The sequence below is a fragment of the Rana temporaria genome, chromosome 3, assembly GCF_905171775.1.
Source record: "Rana temporaria chromosome 3, aRanTem1.1, whole genome shotgun sequence".
Classification (NCBI taxonomy): domain Eukaryota; kingdom Metazoa; phylum Chordata; class Amphibia; order Anura; family Ranidae; genus Rana; species Rana temporaria.
Window position 1 is genome coordinate 59,226,503 of NC_053491.1, and position 27,502 is coordinate 59,254,004.

General features: G+C 43.7%; 1 protein-coding gene across 1 annotated transcript in view; it reads left to right on the forward strand.

The window, feature by feature from the left end:
• The window catches only part of SHC4 (SHC adaptor protein 4), a 142,945-nt gene that overhangs the window by 42,054 nt on the left and 73,389 nt on the right, over window positions 1–27,502 (forward strand). The window contains exons 2-3 of the mRNA XM_040342647.1: window positions 9,529–9,599; window positions 26,526–26,589. Coding sequence (XP_040198581.1) covers window positions 9,529–9,599; window positions 26,526–26,589 — 135 coding nt within the window. The remainder of the gene's footprint in view (window positions 1–9,528; window positions 9,600–26,525; window positions 26,590–27,502) is intronic.

The window sequence follows — 27,502 nt, forward strand, 5'->3', positions numbered from 1 at the left end:
ACCTCAGCACACACTCGTTCCTGATAAGTTCACATCTCTTTCAGGAGTGCAGGGAGGTGGATGGGTGGGCAGTTAAGGCAGATGGGCGGGCGAGTGGGCGGGTCAGCAGGCTGATTATTCAGGCAGGTGGGCGGGATCTCAGAAGATTGCTGCATCCCCATCCCGCCCACACATAAAGGAGCCAGAAACTGCCAATCACAAAGCTGGGAGGGAGGTGGAGCAAAATCCTCCCTCCAACAGCCATCGGAGCCTGCACTCCTATCATTCAGGCAGCTGGAGAGCACAGTGTCACTCATCTGCTCTCAGCGCCCCCTCTCCACTCGCCCCCACCAAATTTTAACTTGCTAAATGCGACCAGGCGAGTGAAAATTTGGAGGGCTGGCCTAGGGTGTCCATCTGCATGCCTCACTGTGCCTCACTTTGCCTCACTGTGTCCATGTGCATACCTCACTGTGTCTATGCCTCACTGTGCCCATGCCTCACTGTGTCCATGCCTCACTGTGCCCATGCCTCACTGTGCCCATGCCTCACTGTGCCCATGCCTCACTGTGCCCATGCCCCACTGTGCCGATGCCCCACTGTGCCGATGCCTCACTGTGTCCATGCCTCACTGTGTCCATGCCTCACTGTGTCCATGCCTCACTGTGTCCATGCCCCACTGTGCCCATGCCCCACTGTGCCGATGCCTCAGTGTGTCCATGCCTCAGTGTGTCCATGCCTCACTGTGTCCATGCCTCAATGTGTCCATCACTAGACTTACATTTAACATGGAAGTATATAGAAGGGGTGTCCAAATTTGAAAAATTGGTGCTCCCCGGCCGTAGGTCCCCCAGACAACAAACTTTGAACACTTGTAGAGGAAGTGTGGGAATATATGTGTGCCAAGCTTGGGGTCCAGGGAACCTACGGCCGGCCGGTACCGGGTCCCCAAAGTCCGGGAGATCAGGCGCAAAAAGGCGACTCGAGTATAAGCCGAGGGGGGCATTTTCAGCACAAAAAAATGTGCTAAAAAACTTGGCTTATACTAGAGTATATACGGTACTCTGATTTGGGTTATTTTTTTTTTTTAAATCAAAAACGACATTTATTGAGCATAAAGAAAAAGGATGACAGACACGTTAATAAACGGTGCAACATGCACCACAAGCAAGGATACAAGGCAATGTCAGGGATACACACATGACGGACACAACAAAAAAATAATGAGCCACATATGCAGGGTAATACATGCGGAAAAATGCACAGTTGTAGGCTAATGGGCAGAAGCACGGAGCCCTACTCATCAGGATTTGGGTTATTTTTACTATAGAAATGTAGCAGAATACATTTTGGCTTGAATTTATAAAGAAAGATTATTACTTAGAAAAACTTGTTTTTTTAACTTTTTGGTATTTTTCGTTTCTATAGCAATACATAAACAAAACTCAGTGGTGATCAAATACCACCAAAAAAATCTCCATTTGTATATCTATATCTAAATGATATACAGTAGATTTCATTTGCGTACAGTTTTGCATGACCGAGCAATTGCCAGTTAAATTAGCACAGTGCTGAATAGCAAAAAAAAATGGGGATGAAGGGGGTAAAACATTCCAGAGGTCAAGTGGTTAAAGCAAATGTTTTTGTAAGTACTTTCCAACGACATTTGTCATGACATCGAATGTACTGATGAGAATTTTCATACGAAAGTTCATTGGAAAATCTACTATGTGTATAATCTGCCTTAGCTAAGGGTCATTTGGGCAAAGGGCTGGGTATTTATAACTTTTATAGGGCCACACCATAAATTTCACAAATATTTCGGAAGCAATAAAAAAATGTTGTTTATCAATGAATGAATACAATTAAAAAAAAAATGTTTTATCTGGAACTTATTGTAATCCGCATGATATGATTCTGAAATAACTAGAAGCAAAGAGCTATTATTAAAGGTTGAGCAAAAATATGTTCAGTCTGCACCTTTTTCATCAAATTCCCCTTTAAAGCAGTTGTAAACTGCTGGGTACTTCTTTTTTTCCAGACCTGCAAGGAAAAGGCATCATGTGCTAGTATTCATCACATACTAGCACATTATGTCAAACTTACCTGAAAACGAAGAATTCCAGCAATGTCATTGCTTGAGGCGACTTCCATCTTCACCCGTCTTCCTTCTGGGTCTGCGGACTTCGGCTGTGTGACTGGCCGGAGCCGCGATGACGTCACTCCTGCGCATGCGTGGGGGAGCTGTCCTTTACAGCACAGGATTCTGAAGGAAGGTGACCGTTTCTTCAGAACGCATGCGCCGTTTACGTCTCTGGCTGCATTTATAGTAAATATCTCCTAACAGGTGCACGTTTAGGAGATATTTACAGTACCTTTAGGTAAGCGTTATTATAGACTTACCAGTAGGTACAACTACTGTGCAAGCTTGAGGTTTACAACCACTTTAAATCTGGGTGCCCATTACATTACTTTCCACATCAAAGTCCCCCTAACATTACAGACCCCCCCATATATCAGGGTCCCCATAATGGTCCCCCTATATTGTGGTCCCCATCAGAGTAGAGGCTGTGCACATCAGCTGCAGGCCAGATATGGTTGCCACCTTTTCTTCAAGCCAAACCTGAACATTTTAGCAACCTGGGACACCTTTGGGTGCCCCGAATAGAGTATTAATGTGGTTCCGCATAGCGTGACGTAGCAAACACAAATTACTCTTGCTGATATCATCGCCCTGCCCCCCAAGTGATGCCAAACCTGCCCCCAGACAGCCGCTCACAGTGTGAATATTTTGGTTACTTGGGGAGCCACAGCCCAGTCTAAATAATGTGTCCAGGTTTCAGTCTGCCTGAAACTTGAACATATGATTCAAAACCCGGACTGCCTGGGTGAATCCCGAACAGATGGCAACCCTAATGCCACGTACACACGATCGGTTCATCCGATGAAAACGGACCGATGGATTTTTTCATCAGATATCCGATGAAGCTGACTTTCATCAGTCTTGCCTACACACCATCAGTTAAAAATCCGATCGTGTCCAACGCGGTGACGTAAAACACAACGACGTGCTGAGAAAAATTAAGTTCAATTCTTCCGAGCATGCGTCGACTTGATTCTGAGCATGCATGGATTTTTGACCGATGGATTTCCCCACAGACGATCGTTTTTTTTTTATCGTTTTTTTAACCATCAGAAAATTTTAAAACAGGTTCTATTTTTTTTCACCGATGGAAAAAAATACGATGGGGCCCACACACGATCGGTTCGTCCGATGAAAACGGTCCATCTTCAGACGAACCGATCATGTGTATAGGGCATAAGGCCAGGTAAGATCTTGTATTGGGCCACATTTGGCCCCCTGGCCATAGTTTGGAGACTTCTAGGGGCAGATCCACATACATCTGCGCCGGGCGCAGCGTATGTAAGATACGCTACGCCGCTGTAACTTACTTTGCTTTTGTTTGAGTCCTCAACGAATTTGTGCCGTAAGTTACGGCGGCGTAGTGTATCTCTCGCGGCATAAGGGCGCGGAATTCAAATGGATCTAATGGGGGCGTGTTTTATGTTAATACGTCGTGCCCTGACGTAAACGACGTTTTTTTGGAACTGCGCATTCGCCGTCCCTGGGGGTATCCCAGTGCGCATGCTCGAAATTAAACCGGAACCCGCCAATGCTTACGACGGTGACGTCATTCTACGCAAATTCCTATTCGCGAACGACTTACGCAAACGACGTAAAAAATTCAAAATTGTACGCAGGAAGGACGGCCATACTTAACATTGAGTACGCCTCAGTATAGTAGCTTTAACTATACACCGGAAAAAGCCGATCGCAAACGATGGAAAAAAAAGCGACGGCCCGACGTACGTTTGTGGATCGCCGTAAATAGCTCATTTGCATACTCAACGCGGATTACGGCGTAATTTCTTTGTGGATCTGCCCCCTAATCTAGGGTATGGCTCCAGGCAAGTAAGGTGCCGATTTCAAAGAGCCAACAACACACTGGGAACACTGAATCTCCAAGAAGACTAGGACGCCAGTTACACAGTACAGTATTGTTTTTGCCGCAAGTTCGGTATTGCTTTGGATTTCGAAAGCCCCCTTGTGATTTCCATGTGGGATGGAGCTTTTATAATACATCTTTGTCTTATGTTTTCTGTCTGGATCAAAGGTTTATGAAGACAGCTGACTAGGTGTCAGGCCTTTGAAGTTTGTAATACACCATGTTATGCACATTAATGGAGAAAGGTCTGGCTGACAAAAGGGAATGCAAAATAAATCTTTATAGAGAAAATTCTGAACTTTTGTAGATAAAAAGCAGTTTTTTTGTAAAGTATATATTCATTACAATGTATTACATATAATTTAAATTCACAAAATATACTCATCTTGGTGACTAGAAAATTGACCTTGGAATGTTTGAGAATATTTTTTAGCTTACCATTACTCAAAAACATACATATATTATTTTATTTTTAGTGGATTTATTGCAATTTCTTTTGTTCACTCTTGTTATATTAAACGTTTTACAATGCAAAAGTAAAGGAACTGAGTGTACAGTAATCATGGACAATCTGCGGTACAAAAAGAAAACAGCAAAACTTGACATATATTAAACAACCCAGGATTATATTGAAGAGTGAAAAACTGCACTATTTTCGAGAAATGTAAAATCCTGAAGCAGCAACTCTCCTGTGAGATACACACAGCACTAGATATATTTTTATTATAGAGTTGCGCTGAAACCAAAAAAATAAATACGTAAAATACAGTAAAAAATGTAATATAAAAGGAAGGAAGTCCAAATGTGATGAAACAGATACACCACCCGTCACCAGAAAGGGTACGTGATCCTTAGTGAATGCCTCAGCCTTACAAAGTTCTTGCTTACCAGCTTATGTTGACCTCCTATTACGGAAGATCAATATCGCTTGTGGCTCAAAACCCAGGGCCTCTATCCATCTAAGGGGACCTAGTGTGAAGTAGGAAAATCCGCCACTTGGTGAAACTCAGTCGTCAAGATCCAAAAAATAAAACTTGCTATAGCATAAAATCCTTCTAACATTTATTTAAATAAAAAAGTTGCACTTACATCAAAACACTTTAAAACTCACATGAAAGTTATAAGCCGGCCGGCTCCGTGTAGCAGCCCCTCCTTCTGGGATTAACGTAGCATGGTGACGTCAGCACGTCGCTCCATCCAACACATTTCGTCACACACTGACATTGTCCCAAGGACTAGTATGAAAGTAGAAAGTACAGTATATCATTATTATAGGTTGTGGAAAATATAGGTGTATGGTTATTGGGTACACTGGAAACAAGTACACTTACATGCTAAAAACAAATGGGTGACTGGTGGAGAAAAAGGGCTGAGGAGAAGACACAGAAATGAAAAGTTAGAGAACAGAAGGGAATGGGAGGAAAAGGGAAGGGGCGCTTCATCATGGCTGAGAAGAGATGGAGGTAGGATCTTTTTCTGACTTATTTATAATTTTTATACTTTTTTAATATTTGTTTGCTTTTTTCTTTTCTACATGTGCAGATTTGGATCAGGTCCGTCTGACTGAGAAATAAAAAAGCCCTACCCTCTACAACAACAGATGAGTTATTAATGCGATCTATTACTTGTGGTTACCAGCAAGCAATAGATCACTTGCAATAATCTGTTGCTGTGCTGCAGGGAACGAAGGGGTATAGCTGGATCACAAGTGCTAAATGTTTATATAGATTTATACAGATTAAATTAATCAATTCCTAGACTTGTGATCCTCACAAAATTGCTATGTTGTTGTGCTTAAAAGAGAATTTTGACAGTCTGTGTAATTATCAGCCGCCACCCCTTTCCCTGCAGCAACAGAGCACTGCAATAGTGATCTATTGTTCGCTGATAACAGTAAGTAGTAGATCACATTTGTATAACTAATCTGTTGTTGCAGAGGTGTGTAATGGGGCTTTTTTAGATCTCACTGGTGCTTTTGAATAAACTGAATGGATGACATCATTTGAGTATGGCCTGGAGTTTTGTACTGTAATATAAGGCCCTTTTCACACTACAAAATAAATCCGTTTTAATAATCCGTATTAAAATCCGTCAGATAATGTTAAAAAACGGAAGTTATACGTCCTTTATAAAATATCATTAAAGTCTATGGGATTTTTTTATGTTCCGTAAAGATCCGTAATAGTCCGTTATAACGTACGGACGTTAGTTATAACGGAATATGTGACGGGTCTTGCACTATTTTTTGTCCATTTTTTGTCCGTTGCAAGTAACGGATATATTAACGTCCGTTATATTTTAACATTGAAGTCTATGGCGCACGGACGTTAGTAAATGTCTCCGTAAATGTCCGTTAATTTTACTGAGCATGCTCAGTAAAGACTTCTGGAGCTGGACTTCAAGAAAGGGTGAAATGGTTTTTATTAACGGACGTTAGAAAGGAATGATATAACGGATGTATACGGATATATACGGATAAACATTATCCGTTTTCAATAAAGGAAGAATGGTAAAATATTTATCCGTATGTATCCGTTATTAAATTCGTTAATAAACGTCTGTTAATAGGTGTACGGATATACGGATATTATAAAACGGACATACAATCCATAGTGTGAAAGAAGCCTAAGGAAAAAAGTTGCAGATCAGATGCAATAAAATGTATCCAAAACCATTACAAATTTTATTTAATTATTGTTTTTATAACTGTTTGGATTTCACCTTTTGGCTCAGTTCATGCCCCGTACACACGACCAGTTTTCCCATCGGAAAAACTGCGATGAGAGCTTTTCGTCGGGAATCCCGACCGTGTGTATGCTCCATCGGACTTTTTCCCACAGGAAAACTGCCAGAAAAAAAAAGAGCGCAGGATCTCTTTTTTCCCCATCAGAAAAAAATCCTAGCGGGAAAACCGTTTGTCTGTATGCTTTTCCGACGAGAAAAAACATGCATGCTGGGAAACAATTTGACACATGCTCAGAAGCATAGAACTTTATTTTCTCGGCTCATCTTAGTCTTTTATGTCACCGTGTTCTTGGCAGTCAAAAGTTCATCGGACTTTTGTGTGACCGTGTGTATGCAAGGCAGGTTTGAGAGGAATTCCGTCTGGAAAACCATAGTTTTTTCTCTGAAGAGAAAACGGCTCGTGTGTACGGGGCATCACACTGCCGCAAATTGGGATCCAACTTGTGAGACCCCCAAGTCGCATGACATATGAAATCCCATGTTAGTCAATGAGAGCTGTCCTAATTAGCACTACTGAAGTCGCTCCGACTTCCTGTACTACTTCCTGTACTACTTCAAGGTGACTTCTATATGACTTGTTGCCAAAGACTTTAATGGAAGTCAACTCCAAGTCGGATCCTCGCCTATATTGATGTGATTTGGATCCAACATTACAGGAAGATTACCCAGACATTCCCTGAAAGTCACTTCTAAAGTTGCATCAAAGTAGTACTCAAGTCGCCAGCAAATCACCAGGAAGTCACCTGGCTAAGTCGCACAACCTTCAGGTCGCATTAGTGTGAACCAAGCTTTAGAGAGGCTCTCTATTTTATCTTTAGGTTTCCCAAACCCCTGTGAAGAGGGTTGCCTTCTTATTATATGTCACCTTTCTAGTGGTGACCAGGTAACATAAGCTCAGTGTGTCATTTTGCACATTCAGAGAATAGTTTTCCTTTTCTTTCTCTGATTTTGGAGACCTATTAATTAGCAAAGCCCACTGACATTTATTGCATCAATAAATGTTAACGCTTGCAGAAGCATAGTCCCTAGGGATTCAGGCAGGGGGCTGGATGGAGGAGAGCCAACCAAGTCTTGATCCAAAGATGTATAGCTAGATTCAGTAAGAGTTAGGTCGGCGTATCAGTAGATACGCCGACCTAACTCGGAATCTGCGCCGACCTAAGTTTAAGTGTATTCTCAAACAGAGATACACTTAAACCTATCTAAGATACGATGGCTTGCGCCGTCCTATCTTAGGGTGCAATATTTAGGCTGGCCGCTAGGTGGCGCTTCCATTGCGGTCGGCGTAGAATATGTAAATCACTAGATACGCCTATTCACGAACGTACGCCCGGCCGCCGCAGTACAGATACGCCGTTTACATAACGCATTATCAGGCCTAAAGATATTCCATCAAATAGTTGGAATAGTAATGTTAAAGTATGGCCGCCATTCCCACTTCGAAATTCGAAAATTTTACGTTGTTTGCGTAAGTCGTCCGTGAATAGGGATTTACGTCATCTACGTCCACGTCGAAATCAATAGGACCGTGCGGCGTACTTAGCCGCAATGCACACTGGGATATGTAGGCGGACATGCGCCGTTCGTAAATTTCGCCAATCACGTAAGGTCACCCTCCATTACCATAAAACACGCCCCCTCAACTAAATTTGAAGTAGCCGCCCTTACGCTTGCTCCGATTTACGCTACGTCGCCGTGACTTAGCAGGCAAGTACTATGTGAATCATGTACTTGCCTCGCTAACTTACGGCGGCGTAGTGTAAATACGATATGCTACGCCGCCTTAAATTTGCGGCGCTCTCTGTGAATCTACCTCGTAGTTTCCAATAACAAATAGGCCCATCTGCCCATGGTATGTATCAGGGGAGGGCTGGGCCAGGGGGTAGGGTGGCAATTGCCTCCCAGGCCGTTCTAACTTATGTTCAAAACGGCCGGCAGCCTCTGCCCACTACCATTTTCTTTTTTATTCTGCTCTAGGAAAATCGGGCCGGGGGCACGGCCACATCGGTTGACCCCTAGCGGTTGCATTCCGGGAGTTGTAGTCCACGCTCAAGCTCCCGGTGGGTGGAAATCAGAGCAGCGCAGTGGAAACTACAACTCCCTGGGACCGGATTCTTGGAAGCAGGCAGAGGTAGTGCCTGCCAGGGAGTCGAAATGCATGGCTGCAGGGCTGGGCGCTGGCTGCAACTTGACCCCAGGACCATTACCCCCCCAGGAGGCCGTCCCCCCCATACACCCCATGTAACCTGCCCCATTGATCAGGCTGCATTGATGGGCACTGTAGTTGGCTGCACTGATGGGCACTGGTGAGGCTGCATTAAAAAAACAGGTGGGCCATGCAGAGGCGTACTAAGTGGGAGGCGGGGGGCGGGCTGCATCGGGGTGCTACACACTGGGGGGGTCTCAGGCCGGCGCAGAGGTGCAGTTGTGGAGAGGGGGTACATAGTAGTAACAAAGAGATATTGAAGGATGCAGAGGTATGCAGGGGCACAGTGGGATGTTTTTACATTTTAACGTGGGGGGTGCCAGATCCGCCCCGGGTGCCAAATGTTCTAGGTACGCCCCTGGGACCATGGATGGTGAGCTGATTTGGCGGTTCAATAGGCCACTTGACTGGACTTGCCCCCCCAGGCCTAAGGATGCCAGCCCTCCCCTGGTATGTATACACCTCCCTATACTGTAGCTTTAGTTATGTAACTACAAACATGTAAGACATTGAAAAATGTGTATGGTAATGTGTTTATTGACCAAATATACATTGTTTTATACAGACTGAATCTCTGCTCTTGTTTTGCAGTACATGGGTTGTATTGAAGTGCTGCAGTCCATGAGATCCCTTGATTTTGGAACAAGAACTCAAGTTACAAGGTAAGGTAGAAGCAGAAACTGGTAACAAATGTCTCAACACTGTTTGACAATATAAAATGGAGCTTGAGTCAAAAATAGAAGTTGAGAAGTCTCATAACCTCTATTAGAGTTTTCATTGCCATCTATGTCCCTTTGGGGAGATTCACCCTCACATTCTGTCCTAGTAACAGCTGAACACGAGTCTAAATCTACAATTTGTTACAAGCATTTGTCCTGGCTGCACACATTTTCCCTGTATTTGTATTTCTTCAAATACTGATTTCCTTTGAACGTCAGCTCCACCTAGTGGCAAAAATACAGCACATTTTCTGATGGTATTTCGGGAAACCTGTACGTCATTTTGGCCACTATGAGCTGATGATCGTAGGAAAAAATAGTATTAGAGAAAATCCAGGGAAAATGTATGCAGCCTAGATGAATACTTATACCATTGGTCGTAGACGTTTTAAAAACAATTTAATAATCAAGATAGTACAGGCAACTCACATTTAGCGAGGTAAAGATAGGCATTGTACAAAATCCATGAAAAGGGGATACTCAGGTCAGTCCATCTGCTCCTTCTCCTGCTGGGGCGCTGTGCTGCATGGAAGCATCATTCACCGCTTATAGATGGTAATAGCCGGCGGCGGTGGGGGAGCTTCAGAGCGAGGCCTGGAGTATGGTGGGTCAGAGCAGTCGAGGGGCAGTGACGTCACTGGAAGGCGACGCGTTTCCGAGCGGGCGTACTGCGTGTGTTGTGGCAGTCGCGCTCCTTTGTCGAGCTTTGCCTCTTCAGGAGCTTCCTGTAATAAAGACCGCTCACTGCTGTTCTATCTGCTTTTGCAGGGTGACTGGTCTTGTCTCCGCCCCTCTTGTAGTTTTCTGCAGGCAGTTGGTAATAGGTGGACCTTGCTAGGCCCCTCCCACAGCTCTTCTCACTGCTCCAGTAATGTGTAGCAAAGTGATGATGTCACTGCTACTTTTTCAAGGTAATATCTGGGCTTTCAAAAACATTTGATATACATAAAGTGGATTACTATAATTTGTGGCAAATGGGGATTTTTTTTTTTATTGAAAGATTTGTGCCTAAAGTTGAGCATCAAGCTGGCCATACATTGCTTCAGTGGCGGCCCGTCCATATGAGGCGCAGGGACACCGCCCACCTAATCCATGTGCCCTGTCCCTAATCGACATGCAGGGTGCCGGAATCATGGATTCCAATGTTTTTGTTTTTTTTAAGAAGCAAGTGATTAGAGCCTGAGGCTCTAATTGGCTTAAAAAAAGGGTGGGCTCGGGGCACAGAGCACTACGCCATGAGCCCACCTAGTTGTGTGACAATAGCAAATTAATATTTACTATTGTCTTCCTGATACTCCTCCAGGCCAATCAGGAAGCATCACCTGATTGCCGGGAGGAGAAGCGATCCTATTGGCTGCCTAGAAGGAGGAAGGAGGAGACACACAATGGAAGCCGACGTACTGAGGAGGAGGAGGAGACGCAGGGGAAACTTCCGCCCGGCGCCTGGAGGAAACGTTGCCTGTGACCTAGATGGGGCAAGTGCGGGGCAGGTGACCGACTAACCATCCAACTGAGGGGGTTAGGGGGGTTGGGGTCTGGTCCGGGTGACTGTGGGTGCATTGTTTGCCGCCCCCCCCCAAAAAAAATATACCACCAGCCGCCACTGCATTGCTTACTGTCAAAATTCTTAAACCCTGATGACAGATGAGGGTGTTTGGCCTCCGAAATGCTTTGGATTTATTCTGCTATGAATCATTTTATAATTCAATTACCTTGGACTCCTAGACATATGTTGGGCACTCTCATTGGATTATGTGTATATGATAAGAGACATGGAGAAGCTCAGCTATGAAGACAGATTCGGTGAACTGAATTTATTCTCTCTTGAGAAAAGGAAATTAAGGGGGGATATGATCAACATGTATAAATACATAAGTGGTCCACATAGTAAACTTCAAGTGATACTAAAGTTTTTTTTTTTTTTTTGTTTAAAATAACAAACACGTCATACTTACCTTCAATGTGCAGTGGATTTGCACAAAGAATCCTGGATCCTGATCTTTTCGGGGTCCCTCTTCAGTGCTCCTGGCCCCTCCCTCCTGCTGAGTGCCCCCACAGCAAACAGCTTGCTATGGGTTACCCGAGCCGAGCCGTAGCTCCGTGTATCCATTCAGACAAGGAGCTGCAGCCCAGTCTCGCCCCCTTTGTCTCCTTATTGGGTCGCTGACTTTGATGGACAGCAGCGGAAGCTAATGGCGTGTCGCTGCTGTCTAAGCCAAAAAGGAGGGTGAGTCCCAGACAACCGAGTCTCTTGTGCAACATCGCTGGATACAGATGGGGCTCAGGAAAGTATTAGGGGGCTGCTGCACACAGAAGATTTTTTATCTTAATAAATAGAATGCATTAAGATCCGGGTGTGGACCTCACCCCCTGCCCCCTAGCAACGCCACTGCTGGCAAGAACGATCTATCATAAATCAATGCTGGTTACTTCTAATGATGCTATTCTTATCTGCAAATTCCTGGATATGGTTCCTTATCATCCCCTCCAATAGTTTACAAACTATTGACGTTAGGCTGACTGGCCTGTAGTTTCCAGGTCTGTATCTGTACCCATTCTTCAATATTGGTACCACGTTAGCTTTATGCCAATCTGCTGGTGTCATTCTAGTCAGTAAGCCTTCCTTAAAGATTTTGAATAACAGTCTAGCAATGACTGTAATGATAGACATCAAACAAAAATCTTAATTGTGTAAAGTGTGATACATAACCATGAACATTTCTTACTTTGATATCTTTTAATGAAAGTAAATAAGCAAACTATAATTATTGTGCTCAGTCAGACAGGCCATGAAAAGTTCATGAGAGATGAGAGATCCAGTGAAAAAAAAATAGAAAAGAAAAACATAGCATATACAATGGCTGCGCAAGTCGTATTGTAATGTAATGTTATTAAAAATTACCTTTGCTTTGCAAATTGCAGTGCTGTAATTTAAAATGCAATGCAATTTGCAAACCTGGAGGTGTTCTGTAAGCAGATGGTGTACAGAATGCCTCCAAAAATGTAATTTCCTGCTTGTGTCATTGGCTCATTGATTTTCTCAGAACTGTGCACTAAGATACAGGTCAGATTTTAGGCATTCCTTTGCAACAAAAATGAAAAATGTTCTGAAATACTTCCAAAGAGTTAATCACCTCTAAAGGGAAGCAGGCACTACATTTTTCATTAGAACACTGCAAGTGCAATAGCTGAATAATAAGGAAAACATCACACCTAGTCAGATTCATTCTGCACATTGATATCAACCAGCTTTTTCTTCAGAGCAGAAACCGGTAGGTATTTGCAACAAAGTTTGGTAAAATCCTTGCATTATACGTTGATCAACCAGAGGGGAATGATTTTTTTTCAACAAAACAAAAAAGAAATCTATTCAAGTATGTATTCTTAACTTAAAGCGGGAGTTCACCCAATGATGGGTTTTTTTTCTCTTCTCCCCTTAGATTCCTGCTCGTTTTGTCTAGGGGAATCAGCTAGTTGTTTTAAAATATGAGCAGTACTTACCGTTTTCGAGATGCATCTTCTCTTTTCGAGATGCATCTCCCCCGCCCCCTCCCTTTCCCTCCCTCTCCTCTTCCTCCCCGCCGGAGACGGGCGGATCCTCCCCTAATTCAGCCCCTCAGCCTCTCCCATCCTGCTTCTACCCAAATAGACTCTTCTCTCCCCAAACTATTCCTCCAGTAGTCTCTTCCCTTCTTCCGTACTACATAGAGAATCTATCCATCACCAGTTTAGGTGGTGCGACACTCGCATCTCTCAACCAGGAATACCAAATCTCCTCAAATTTACCCTCTGCTTTCCTTCGTTTGTAGGCCAGGTGTTCTCTGCCCAACAGGGAGTTGACATATGCAATCCATTGCCTCCCTGTGGGGGCCCCCGGGGCCATCCAATAACGTGCAATGAGTTTTCTTGCCAAATACAACAGTCTTGTTACCATATAGTACTTTCCTTTTGTATACTCTCTAGGATCAATGGCCCCTAACAAGTATACTAGGGGATCCAATGGGACTGGTACCTGTGCCACTCTAGTGATACACTGTGATACTTCCTCCCAGTACCTGTGAAGCTTTGGGCATCTCCAAATCAAGTGTATGAAATCCCCCTGCTGAACTTTACACTTTGGGCACATAGGGGTGTCCCTTCTTCGACTATGGGATTTATAGTGTGCATAGAGCAGTGCACATGATGGCAGCTAATGCACATTGCCGTGCCAAACAAACATAAGTGAAGGGCAAAAGGAGAGGTCCAGAAGCTCATGGAGGATGTTACAAGGAGGCAGAAAATAAACACAGTAAGAAGCAATTTAACTGCTTGCCGACCAGCCGACGCAGTTTTACTGCGGCAGAATGGCACTGCTTGGCGAAGCCACGCTACCTTACGTTGCTTTGACTTTAGGCCACTAGGGGGGATTGCTCGTGACAGAGCAAAAACCGTGATCTGTGTGTTTACACACACAGATCCACTGCTCTAAATATATGGATCTAAGTGCCTAATGTGCATGGCCACATGGGCTAACGTTAAACTGCATTTAAAGGCATAAAAAAATAATTCTGAATGGGTGTAAAAGTGGAATTTTTTATGCCCTTGTGTGTGAGGCCTTACTGGCTAGTTTACTTCAAATACCATTCATGCATGGCAGTCTCATTGCAACCAACAATAGAGTTTTTTTTCAGTGTTAACATTTTCAGCTGTGTGCCCTCTGGTTACATTGGTAACAATGTTAACCTCTCGAGTCCTGGGCACCATCTTTTTTTATTTATTTTTTATCCAAAAATTTTTATTAGGTTGCTCTGTTAGTACATACATTCACTGTATCAAATAAGTAAAGGCAACATAAATGACAGATTATACCAGTCATACATAAGGAGTGAGCAATTACAGGAAACATTACAGATATTGCAGTGTTCTTCTAAACCAGTGGTCTCCAAACTGTGGCCCGAGGGCCGGATGCGGCCCTTTGCTTGCCTCTTTCAGGCCCTTGGGGCAATATCCCTCCCACTGATACGAGACACTATTCTGTCATCTGACACCGACAATGGAGCACCATTTCTCCCACTGACACAACTAATAGAGCACTATTCCTCCCTATGATACCAGCAATGGGGCACTATTCCTCCCCCTAATACCAGATGTTTACCAACAATGATGCCAGGAAAATTTCCACTCCTGCTGGCCAAAGTCCGGCCCTACAAGGCTCTGAAGGACAATAAACCAGCCCTTTGTTTTGAATGTTTGGAGACCCCTGTTCTAAACCAACAACTAGCACTCTAAACCGGATGTGGAACATTAGTATTAAACACTTTGTCAGCCAATGGATTGTGCGGAACTTAGTGCGCTACAACATAAACCTTAAGAAAGAAGGAACAATAAAACATATTTTTTCCCCCTAAACCTGCGTTTCCCTTCTCCCCCTCCCTCTCCCCCTCCCCTCCATCCCCCCCTCCCTCTTCCCCTCCCCTTCACCTCATCTCCACCTCCACCTGCTTTCCCTATAATTCTCAGTGGCATACTACTGCAGGAGCCTGTCCATCACCAACTGTGGTGGGGCAAGACTGGGATCATCCAGCCAAGTTTGCCAGATAAGGTTGAACTTTTGCACAGTATTCCTGCGCCGGTAGGCCAATTGTTCCCTAAGGAAAAGGGAGTTGACATAAGCGATCCATTGTTTCCCAGTGGGGACTGTACATGCTATCCAGTATCAGCTATGAGCTTTCCCTGGGCACCATCTTAAAATGCAGAACTGCATAGTTCTGTTTAGTGTAGTCTGGAACTTGTGCCTAAATAATATTCAGCACCCTCCTAGTTAGGTTGCCAATAGGTACGTTTATTTTTTGGCTCCTCTGTAGCCAGTGGAGCAGAATATGATTACTTTTGGCTGTTCTGGGTACCACTGTCTGCAGGTTCATATACTTCCCCCTGCATTCCAGTAAGTTATGGAATATATTGGATCGTGAGAGGCAAACCATAGGCTGAATATTCATGTAGATTCAGCCAATCCCTGTTCAAGGGTGTGACCTGCAGGGGGCCTAGAATAGCAGGGCCCTTGTCCTGGTGGGGAGAGGTCCAGCCTGGAGGGGTTGTCTACCCTCTTAGGCTACCTAGCTAAAGACTGCAGGAGGTTCATCAGCAAGCATTCGTCTTAGTTAATGGAGAGCTGGGGTGCCTATTGCCAAAGCTGTGAGACATGTCAAGGGAAAGCCTGCTGAGGATCTTGACGGTTGCTCATGGTACAGGGTCTGGCTGGTACTAGAAGGAGGCATCCATGTACATAGGGACACAGTGAGTAGAGACCTGAGAGAGAGATCCTGGAGAGGCTGTTGCTGTTAGACATCCTTTGTTCTTTGGAGAGACTGTTCCGGATTTGCTGGCTTAGGGCTGTTTCCATTGTGGGATCCCCCTGAGCTGTATGTCCACATCCTTTTACACTAGAGGCCTATCTTGAAGAGAGTAACTACCAATAGAGAATTTCCTCTGTTAAAGTTTGCATTAGTTCTGGAGTATTATTAGGCTCAGCCTATACCCTTTCCAAGTTCTTCAAGAAATAGATTCTAAAGAGACACTTTCTGCCTGGTTATTGAATAGAGAGACTGAGAAACTGCTGTGTGACTGGCTGCTCTGCACCCAATCGGTAATAGGACCTGGGACAAACAGGGTGATGGGCTTGGAGTCTGCACTAATGATATATGCATTCATACCATTGGAATGTGGTCTTTGCACTATCAATAAAGGGTATCATATCTAAAAAGGAGAAGTATGGGTTATGAAAAATAACCCATATGCCGCGTACACACAAGAAAAACGATTGTGTGTAGGCTCTAGAGTCTAGAGCATTTTCTCGATGAGAAAAATGCCCAATTTTTTTCTAGAACGTGCTCTATTTTTTCTCGGCGTTTTTCACGTCGTTCTTTTTCATGTCGTGAAAAACGGTTGTGTGTACACTTTAACGAGGGGGGGGGGGGGAATGCGCATGCTCAGAAGCAAGTTATGAGACGGGAGCGCTCGTTCTGGTAAAACTAGTGTTTGTAATGGAGATAGCACATTCATCATGCTGTAACGGATTAAAAAGCACGAAGACTGAAAGTGCGAATCGTCTCTCACCAAACTTTTACTAACACGCAGTAACACGAAATTAGCAAAAGCTGCCCAAAGGGTGGCGCCATTTGAATGAAACTTCCCCTTTATAGTGCCATTGTATGTGTTGTCGTACGTGTTGTACGTCACCACGCTTTGCTTGAGCATTTTTTTTCACGAACGTGTGTATGCAAGGCAGGCTTGAGAAGAATCACGACAAATCACATGACAAATCACACGCTATTGTCGCATACACATGAATAACGGTCATGTGTATGCGGCAATAGCCCTGGCACTGAAAATCCTTTCTCATGCACCATGATGAGCCTTGTTTTATTTGATCTCTAGTAAGTGTTATTTACCTTTTTGGGATTTTTTTTTTCAATAATCAATTTTTTTAAATTTTATTATTGACTTCAACTTTCCATTCAGCATTGTACGTTCTTATGTTCCATCGTTTCCATAAAAGACACAAATGAACATTGCAGGAAAGAACTAGGTACAAAATTGTCTTATCAAAAGTTTATCAGTTATACTACCCCGCCCCCCAAAAGAGAAAGAAAGTGAAAAATAAGAAAAAAGAGAAAGAGAAAAGATAAAAAAATAAATAAAACAGAGGTTGATAGCTCACCGATTCCCCCACCCCCCTCCACACCACCCCTGGCTGCGGTGGAGTGAGTCTGCTCTGTCCCTACCCACTGCATTTATTCTACTTGAATGAAAGAGAGGGAGGGGAAGAGAAAAAAAAAAGGGGAATTAAAAAAAAAAAAGAAATAAGAAGAGAAACATAAATAAGTCAATCCTGGTCAAGGTTCATGGCTTGGCTCTTTATTCTTCTATAGCTAAAACCATAAGCAACTATACTGGGGTCCTTATGGGTCTGCTACACCCCCTGCTTTCCCCTTTTTGGGCAATTAAAGTCTTTTAATACTGCACTTAGAAGTGCCTTTGTTTTGTTTTGTTTTTTATTTTTTTTTATTCCTGGACAAACAAGCTGATGTACACAAAGGGGTCGGGGATACACATTACATCATTATCCTAATATGGCCATATTATGCCAATGATGTCACAAACATCTCCGCCCTTTGGGTGCAGTATGTCTGCTGTAGGTTGGGGAACCTGCAGCTCATTGGTCAAATAATGACGGCTCACTTCCAGTTTTGGACAACACAAGCTTATCCCTATTGGAATTCATAACATAGCAAAATGGGGCCAGATTCAGGTACAAATGCGGCGGCGTAACGTATCGTCTTTACGTTACACCGCCGCAAGTTTTTCTCGTAAGTGCTTGATTTACAAAGCACTTGAGTCTAAACTTGCGGCGGAATAATGTAGACACGTCTGGCGCAAGCCCGCCTAATTCAAATGGGGCGTGTACCATTTAAATTAGGCGCGCTCCCGCGCCGAACGTTCTGCGCATGCTCCGTTAGTAAATTTCCAGACGTGCTTTGCGTGAAATTACGGCGCCCCGACGTGCGTAACGTACTTACGCCGAATTTTTTTTTTAAATTCGAAGCGGGAACGACGGCCATACTTTAACATGGCTGGTGTAAAGTTAAGCCATGAAAAAGATTGCTTAACTTTGCGACGGGAAAAAACGACGTAACGCACGCGAGTAGCTTCGTGGATCGCCGTAAAAGCTAATTTGCATACCCGACGCTGGAAAACGACGCGAACTCCACCCAGCGGCGGCCGAAGTATTGCAGCCTAAGATCCGAAGGCGTACGAAGCCGTAAGCCTGTCAGATCTTAGCCAAAAGCCGTTGTATCTTGTTTGTGAATCACAAATTAAGATACGACGTGGCAAATTTGAAAATACGCCGGAGTATCAGTAGATACTCCGGCGTATTTCTTCTGTGAATCTGGCCCATGGCATCTATGACAATATTTCCTTTTGAATGCATTGTATTGTGAACTGGTGGACATAGTATGGCTACATTTTAGCTTGCATTTGTTTTGTTTTGTTTTTTGTTTTTTTTTATGTATGCACCCTCTATATTGGCCTGCTTTTGAGGGGCTACACATCTATCACAAATACATCCCAAACTAGCCCTCATTCCTAGGGCTCCATGCACACAGAAGCTGATAAACTGCAGTTTATTGGCATATTGGCATTTTTTTTTAAAAGTCCATAAACTGAACTCTATGTTAGCCTATATGCTCCAAGCTTTGGAGTTTATTGGCTTTTTTCTGAACACCCGAAATTTGCGTTCAAAGTGCCGTTTTTCGGCTGGAAAAATGCAAAAAATGCAAAACGTCGAAAAATGCAGAAAAACGCAAAAAAAAAACTGGCGCCAGCGTTTCTAGCGTTTTTTTATCCATTGAAAAAAAAAAAAGCTAAAAAACGCTACACTGAAAAACGATAATAAAAGCTATTGCAAAAACGCTAAAAAACGTTAAAAGGCTCCCTGCAAAGCTACTGGCGTTTTTTTATCGCTTTTTTTAGCTTCTGTGTGCATGGAGCCTAAAACTGTTTAACTTACTCTGCTTCTTCCCCAAATGTAAACAACTTTTGTACTGGCATAAACCAACCAAGAATAATTGAAGAAATTAGGCATTTTGTGCACAGATACATTTCACCCCATGCTCATTTCCAGAACTAGACAATAATGTCTTTTTGGTAGTACAGCATTTTACGACGGACAGATTTTTTGCTGAATAACTCTTTGTTTCGATATGATCTTTCTGTTTTCTTTACACAATAATGCTTTGTGTTCAGTGACGAGCAGTGCTTTTTTTCTGCTTAAGAGCAATTTTTTTCCCCTAGAAGAATTCTCTACTTCTTATATCATCCTTCTGTTCGCTACATGTTACATGTTACAATGAACAAAGAGAGCCTGTGTAATTGCAGTTAGTGGGCAAAAAAAATGGTCATCTATGAAAAACATAATACAATAAAATTCAAAACAGGATTTTCCAGTAACATCCGTCTATTTGAGTTCTATTAACTTGTTAGTCATCCTTATACTGACCACCTCCATTGTCCCACTGAATTGGGGAATAGGGGACTTCAGTTCACTTTTAGTTCCTTTTACAGTTTTGTGGCTTGTGGAGAAAGCTATAGGAATGAAGTCTGTCATCAAACTCTTGTGGTTGGAAGATGTTGTTGACCTTTTCACCCTGGACAGGGTGGATTTGATTTAAATCAAGTCGATTTAAATCACAATTTAAATCATGATTTAGATCACTAGTAAGGACTTGATTTAAATCATTTCCATTTAAATCATAATTTTTAAAGAGCAACTGTCATCTCTGTCCTGCAGCGGTCCTCATTCTCTGACCCGCTATTGACTCACCGACAGTCCCATTCACTTTAATAGGATGGCTGGTGATGCAGCAGTGACATAACAAGGGGAGGGACATGGTGGCAGCAGGTGAGTGGATGCCCGCAAACAAGCGCTGCCATGATGGATCTGAAATTACAGGTGCTTTTTAAATATGAGGACGTATTCTTGCTGGTAGTTAGAATCTTTAGTATTTGCAAACAAAATAAAGGTTACCTATTTAGAATAATGAGCTGTCAGGTTAGTAAAACAGCGATATCAGAACCGATTTAATCATACAGGGCCAGATTCACATACATTTGCGGCGGCGTAACGTATGTCATTTACGTTACACCACCGCAAGTTTTACGGGCAAGTGCTTGATTCACAAAGCACTTGCCTGTAAACTTGCGGCGGCGTAGCGTAAATCCGTCCGGCGCAAGCCCGCCTAATTCAAATGGGGCGTGTATCATTTAAATTAGGCGCGTTCCCGTGCGGAACGTACTGCACATGCTTCGTTTTGAAATTTCCCGCCGTGCTTTGCGCGAAATGACGTCGCCCCGACGTAATTTTTTGAACGGCGACGTGTGTTACGTCCTTTCGTATTCCCGGACGACTTACGCAAAAAAAAAAAAATTGAAATTCGACGCGGGAACGACGGCCATACTTTAACATGGCTAGTCTAAATATAAGCCATGAAATAGCAGCCATAACTATACGCCGGGAAAAGCCGACTAGCGACGACGTAAGAGAATGCGACGAACGCGCGTACCGTCGTGGATCGCCGTAATCAGCTAATTAGCATACCCGACGCAGAAAACGACGCAAACTCCACCCAGCGGCCGGCAAAGTATTACACCTACGATCCGAAGGGCTTAGATTCATAAAAGTTTACCAAAAATGTTAATATTGCATAATATACAGCCTCATGCTACATAACTGAGATCCATTTCATGCTGAATAAACTAATTTAATAATGTATCTCAAATGGAAAGCTATCTTTGGATAGATTTTTACTCCAAAAGCATTTTTTTTTAAAAATCTACCGTATATACTCAAGTATAAGCTGACCCGAATATAAGCCGAGGCACCTACCGTATTTATCGCGGTATAACGCGCTCCCGCGTATACCGCGCACCCCTAAAGTTGACCCGAATACTGTGGAAAAAAAGTTTTTTTTGTACTAAGGCCTAGTACACACGAGAGGATTTATCCGCGGATACGGTCCACCGGAGAGGATTTGCGCGGATTTGGATCCGATGGAGTGTACTCACCATCGGATCGAAATCCGCGCCGAAATCCCCTCGGGATGACGTGTCGCGCCGTCGCCGCGATGATGACGCGGTGACGTGCGCGACGCTGTCATATAAGGAATTCCACACATGCGTCGAATCATTACGACGCATGCGGGGGGATCCCTTCGGACGGATTGATCCGGTGAGTCTGTACAGACCAGCGGATCAATCCTTTGGGATGGATTCAAGCGGATAGATTTGAAAGCATGTCTTCAAATTTTGATCCGCTTGAAATCCATCCCAGGGGATAAAAATCCGCGGAAACAGATCCGCTGGATTGTACACACCAGGGGATCTATCCGCTGGAGCCGGTCCGCGGATCAATTCCAGCGGATGGATCCTCTCGTGTGTACGGGGCCTTACAGTTTTGGTGTCTTGCGCAGCGTCCATCGGCGGCCTCGTCGGGTCCGGCGTTCGTCTGCGGCTTCGGGTGTCCTCTTCGGCGGGTCCGGCGTCCTTCTGCGGCTTCGGGTGTCCTTCTGCGGCTTCGGGTGTCCTTCTGCGGCTTCGGGTGTCCTTCTGCGGCGGGTCCGGTGTCCTCTTCGGCGGGTCCGGCGTCCTTCTGCGGCGTCCTCGTGTCCTCCCCGCTCGTTTCCCGCGCCAAGTTTGAATACTGCGCGGACATATATAGAGCGCAGTACACTCGTGTATTGTCGGCAATGCTCGGCTACCCGCGCTGACGTCCTGTACGTCCAGGACGTGAGCGCGGAAGGAGCCGAGACTGCCCGACTATACCCGAGTGTACTGCGCTCGGTATATGTCGGCGCAGTATTCAAAACTCGGCGCGGGAAAGCGAGTATCGGCGTATACCGCGCACCCAGGATTTTGCCCTGATTTTCAGGGCAAAAAAGTGCGCGGTATACGCTGATAAATATGGTAATTTTACCACAAAAAACTGGGAAAACGTATTGACTCAAGTATAAGCATAGGGTGTCCATCTGCATGCCTCACTGTGTTCATGCCTCACTGTGTTCATGCCTCACTGTGTTCATGCCTCACTGTGCCCATGCCTCCCTGTGTCTATGCCTCATTGTGCCCATGACTAGACTAACGTTTAACATGGGAGTCTATGGAAGGGGTGCCCGACCTTGAAAAATCAGTGCTCCCCAGCCGTAGGTCCCCTAGACAACAAACTGTGCACACTTGTAGAGAGAAATGGGGCTACATGTGCCAAGTTCCGGGTCCAGGGGACCTACGACCAGCCGGTACCGGGTCCCCAAAGTCACCAGAGAAATGACCATTTAACATGGAAGTATATGGAAGGGGTGCCCGACTTTGAAAAATTGGTGCTCCCTGGCCGTAGGTCCTCCAGACATAAAACCTACAGCCGGCCGGTACCAGGTCCCCAAAGTCCGGGAGATCAGGCGCAAAAAGGTGACTCAAGTATAAGCCGAGGGGGGCATTTTCAGCACAAAAAAATGTGCTGAAAAACTTGGCTTATACTCGAGTATATATGGTAATTCTAAAAATAAACATTAAAAAAAAAAAAAAAATCATTGTATTTTTATCCACCCTGACCCTGGATAACACGTGTCTATAGCTTGTAGGTGTCGTTGAAGGTATAGCTTGTACATGCTGTTGACGATACTGTTCTTTTATATTGCTCAAAGGGATAGCAAAGAAATCCCCAACAGGAAATGTTCAGAAAGAGTCATTGCTTTCAGCTACATTAAGGGAGTTGTAAGGGAAAAAAATGTTTTGCTGAAATTACTGTTTACAGGGTATAGAGACATACTAGTTAACTGATTCCTTTTAAAAATGATTAAAAATAGATAAAAATCAATCATATAATGTACCTACAGTTTCTAGTTTCGTTTTTGCATGCTGTTTCATGCTTCTGTGATGAACAGAGACAAAGAGCCAATACAGGGCAGTGATGGTTTGGAAAACGAAACTGATTGGTGCTGTGGGGTTTTAGACACACAGTAATCACACCTCCTTAATTAGTGACCACAGGGAGAAAGCTCCCAGTACTGTGGTCATCAGGAAACAGACAACCAGGAAGTGTGGAGATCAGAGAAGAATTACAGCAATTTGAGAGCAAAAACGAACAATGAGGACATGAAAACAGCACTGCATTAAGGTAAAGGAAGCTATTAAGATAAAAAAAAAAATGCTTTACAAACCCTTTAAAGGCAGTTGAGAGTCACTGAATTATTTTTACAAAAAATATTTTACTATTTGTCTTTGACCCAGTGAAGTTTACCCTCTAATCTACTATAGATCCATAAATGTACTGGGACAACCTGGCCCAGATTCTCAAAGGGCTTACGACGGCGCAACGCCATGTACGCCATCGTAAGTCCTGATCTGGGCCGTCGTATCTATGCGACTGATTCTTAGAATCAGTTACGCATAGATATCCATTAGATCCGACAGGCGTAAGGCTCTTACGCTGTCGGATCTTAAATGCATTTTTTTTTTCACCGCTAGGTGTCGCCTCCGTCGTTTTCCCTGTCGAGTATGCAAATTAGCTAGATACGCAAATTCCCGAACGTACGCGCAGTCGACGCAGTGAAGTTACAACGTTTACGTTAGGTTTGCGCGGCGTAAAGTTGCCCCTGCTATATGAGGGGCAACCAATGTTAAGTATGGCCGTCGTTCTCGCGTCGAAATTTAAAAATTTACGTTGTTTGCGTAAGTCGTCCGTGAATGGGGCTGGACGCCATTTACGTTCACGTCGAAACCAATGACGTCCTTGCGACGTCATTTGGATCAATGCACCCTGGGATATTTTCCGGACGGCGAATGCGCAGTACGTTCGGCGCGGGAACGCGCTTAATTTAAATGCTCCACGCCCCCTACCCGGCTAATTTGAATTAGGCTGGCTTGCGCCAGGTGATTTACGCTACGCCGCCGCAACTTTACAGGCAAGTGCTTTGTGAATAAAGCACTTGCCTGTAAAACTTGCGGCGGCGTAACGTAAATGACATACGTTACGCCGCCGCAGAGATACGCCGGATCTACGAGAATCTGGCCCCCTGACTATATGATTTTGGATATGTAAATAAAGTAAAGAACACACAGATACCATGTCGATATGTTCTAACTAAAACAGAACCCAGCAAACAATCATTTCTCTTTCATTGTGCCAATAAAGATGTGGTTACAATATGGGAAGAAGACATTTTAGACACATCAAGATGAGGTTGAGATATGTAGATGACGTTCTGATTGCCTGTTAGAGCATTTTGTGGAATATTTGAATGAGAACAATGAGATCATACAATTCTCAGCTGTGTTTTGGACTAAAATATTTGATGGGAAAATATCCATCAAAGGGTTCAAGAAAGATACAATGACCAATCAACTGCTTCGCTATACAATGTGTCACCCTGCTCATGTATAACACCCTATCTTCTCTAGCCAATTTCCAAGGTTGAAAAGCAATAATACTAATAAGTGCCGTTTTCATGATCGGGCCACGTGATTAAAGGGAAATGTTTATGCACATGTGTATGAGCCTAATAGGTTTGGATAGGTGACAATTAGTTAGATCTAAACAATGTTAGAAATTTAGGGGTAGATTCACAGACAAGATACGAGTCCGGCCGGTCGTATCTATGCGCCTGATTCATAGAATCAGTTACGCATAGATTTCTATTAGATCCGACCGGCGTAAGTCTCTTACGCCGTCGGATCGTAACTGCATTTTTCCGCTGATCGCTAGGGGCGTGTATGCTGATTTACGCGTTGAAATATGTAAATCAGCAAGATACGCGAATTCACGAACGTACGCCCGGCCGACGCAGTACATTTATGCCGTTTACGTTAGGCTTTTCCCGGCGTATAGTTACCCCTGCTATATGGTGGCGTAAGTGCGGCGTACCAATGTTAAGTATGGCCGGCGTTCCCGCGTCAAATTTTTAATTTTTTACGTTGTTTGCGTAATTCGTCCTTGAATGGGGCTGGACGTAATTTACGTTCACGTCGAAACCAATGACTTCCTTGCGGCGTACTTTGGAGCAATGCACACTGGGAAATTCCACGGACGGCGCATGCGCCGTTCGGGAAAAACGTCAATCACGTCGGGTCAAGCCTAATTTACATAACACACGCCCACCTCTTCACTATTTGAATTAGGCGGGCTTACGCCGGCCTATTTACGCTACGCCGCCGCAACTTTCTTTTAAGAATACGGTACTTGCCTGTAAAAGTTGCGGAGGCGTAACGTAAATAGGATACGTTACGCCCGCACAAAGAAACGCCGAACTACGTGAATCTACCCCGTAGTATTTTTTTTCAAAATTCTCACCAGTTTTATTGTCACAACTTAATTGAACAAGCAGAAGATAAAAGCTGATTGGTTACAATTCACAACTGCACCAGATTCTGTGTGCACCAGCTTTAGTAAATCTCCCCCATAATCTTTACTCAACACAGTACGTTTTTTTTTTTTTATAATACAATCAACTGTAACGGTTTAATTTTTAATTTTATTTTTATTATGAAAAAATTAAAAGGAGGTGCAAGAACACATAAAGATGGCTGGTAAATTACAAAGCACCCCTGGACAAGGTGTGCATGGATAACGGCAGGAACTATATTAAGGATGACTTCTTGCCTGAATCCTCAAAAAATATAGTAAGGTGAGGGAAACCAGTTCCACTAGGAGACTACCTATAACTGAAATGGGTGAACTGATCCTTTAAAGTGTTACTAATCCCAGGAGCCTGATTTCACTATATCTGGTCTCCCTTGGAACACAGAACATGGAAATGCAATAGGTTTACTAAATATAAACTGATAAATACCTTTTTCTTACTAGCAGTTAGCACAGTCTTGTGACTTCTATCAGTGTCCGGTTAAAGCTTGTAGGAGGAGTTTTCATTCTCCCCTGATTGTCCTATGAGACTGCAGGACCCCTGACCCTCTGAACCTTGCTGATTGGTCCTGTGCTGATCACATGCACTCTCCCAAGAAAAAAAAACACCTCTCTAGCATTACACACCAAACTGAGCATGTGCAGCCTGTCCCCTAGCCTCTGTTCTATCAGGAGTTGGATTGGGGACTGTGAAAAAAGGGTAGGATCAGAGAAGAATGGATCAAAAAGCATTTTTTTTAAATGCAGAGGATTAACCCCTTAGGTTCGCTAGTGAGTATAACAAGCATGCTTTACTGTATATACAGACTGATTTTACTGTTGTGGGTTTAGTAACACTTTAAATGCGTAATTCTAATATATTTTTTTATTATGCTGAATATCCCGATCTAAGCTAAATTGCTGTTTTAATACGTCTACAGGGAAGCAATAAGTCGCCTCTGTGAAGCTGTGCCCTGTGCCAAAGGAGCTGCAAGAAAACGAAAGGTAAATAGCGCATAGTATTTAAATTGTAGCAAACTATAACAAAATTTTAAAAAGGTTACTGCTGTTATTCCAGCATAATATAGAATAACACAGAATCAGGTTTATAAAGTGAAAAATAAACAAAAGTGCAGATGCAATAAATGCAATAAAGATCCTATGAAATTAAATTAAAGAAAAAACTTGTTGAATAAACAAGAGCAACCAATTCAGCAGATACATGAATATCATAAATTGAGCAATGGTAATAAGTGAATCAACAGAAACGACAACAAAAGGTAAAAATATAAAAAAGCATAAAAATAAATAAATAAGCATCTCTTCCAAATGTTTCCCAATCCGGGAGTAGATACTGAAAACACCCGTGAAAAATCTTCAATATTCAATGGACACCGTGAATCCACCACCACATGACTGAAGACTTACCAGCTAAGCTGTTAGAGCTTTTGGCTAATACCCAGAAAGGGCCTTTGAATCCTCCTGACACCTCCAGTGGCCAGCGCGCCGAGCGTTCCTGAAGTCCTGATGTATAATCAGCTATCAGACAAGTGGCCACGGAAGTATCCTTTGATCCAGGAGAATACAGAGAGCCCTCTCCACCATGCTTTCCAGAGGCCTTAACAGGAACAGGAAGTGAGAGGTGGAAATTTACCCCTCTAGTTCCTGCTGACGCTGTTCCTGTTAAGGCCTCTGGAATGCATGGTGGAGAGGGCTCTCTGTATTCTCCTGGATCAAAGGATAAGTTTGTGGCCACTTGTCTGATAGCTGATTATACATCAGGACTTCAGGAACCCCCGGCTCGCTAGCAACTGGAGGTGTTGGGAGGATTCAAAGACCCTGGCTGGGTATTAGCCACAAGCTCTCACAGCTTGTTTAACACACGATTGGATATCTGATGGAATCTAATCTGATGGAT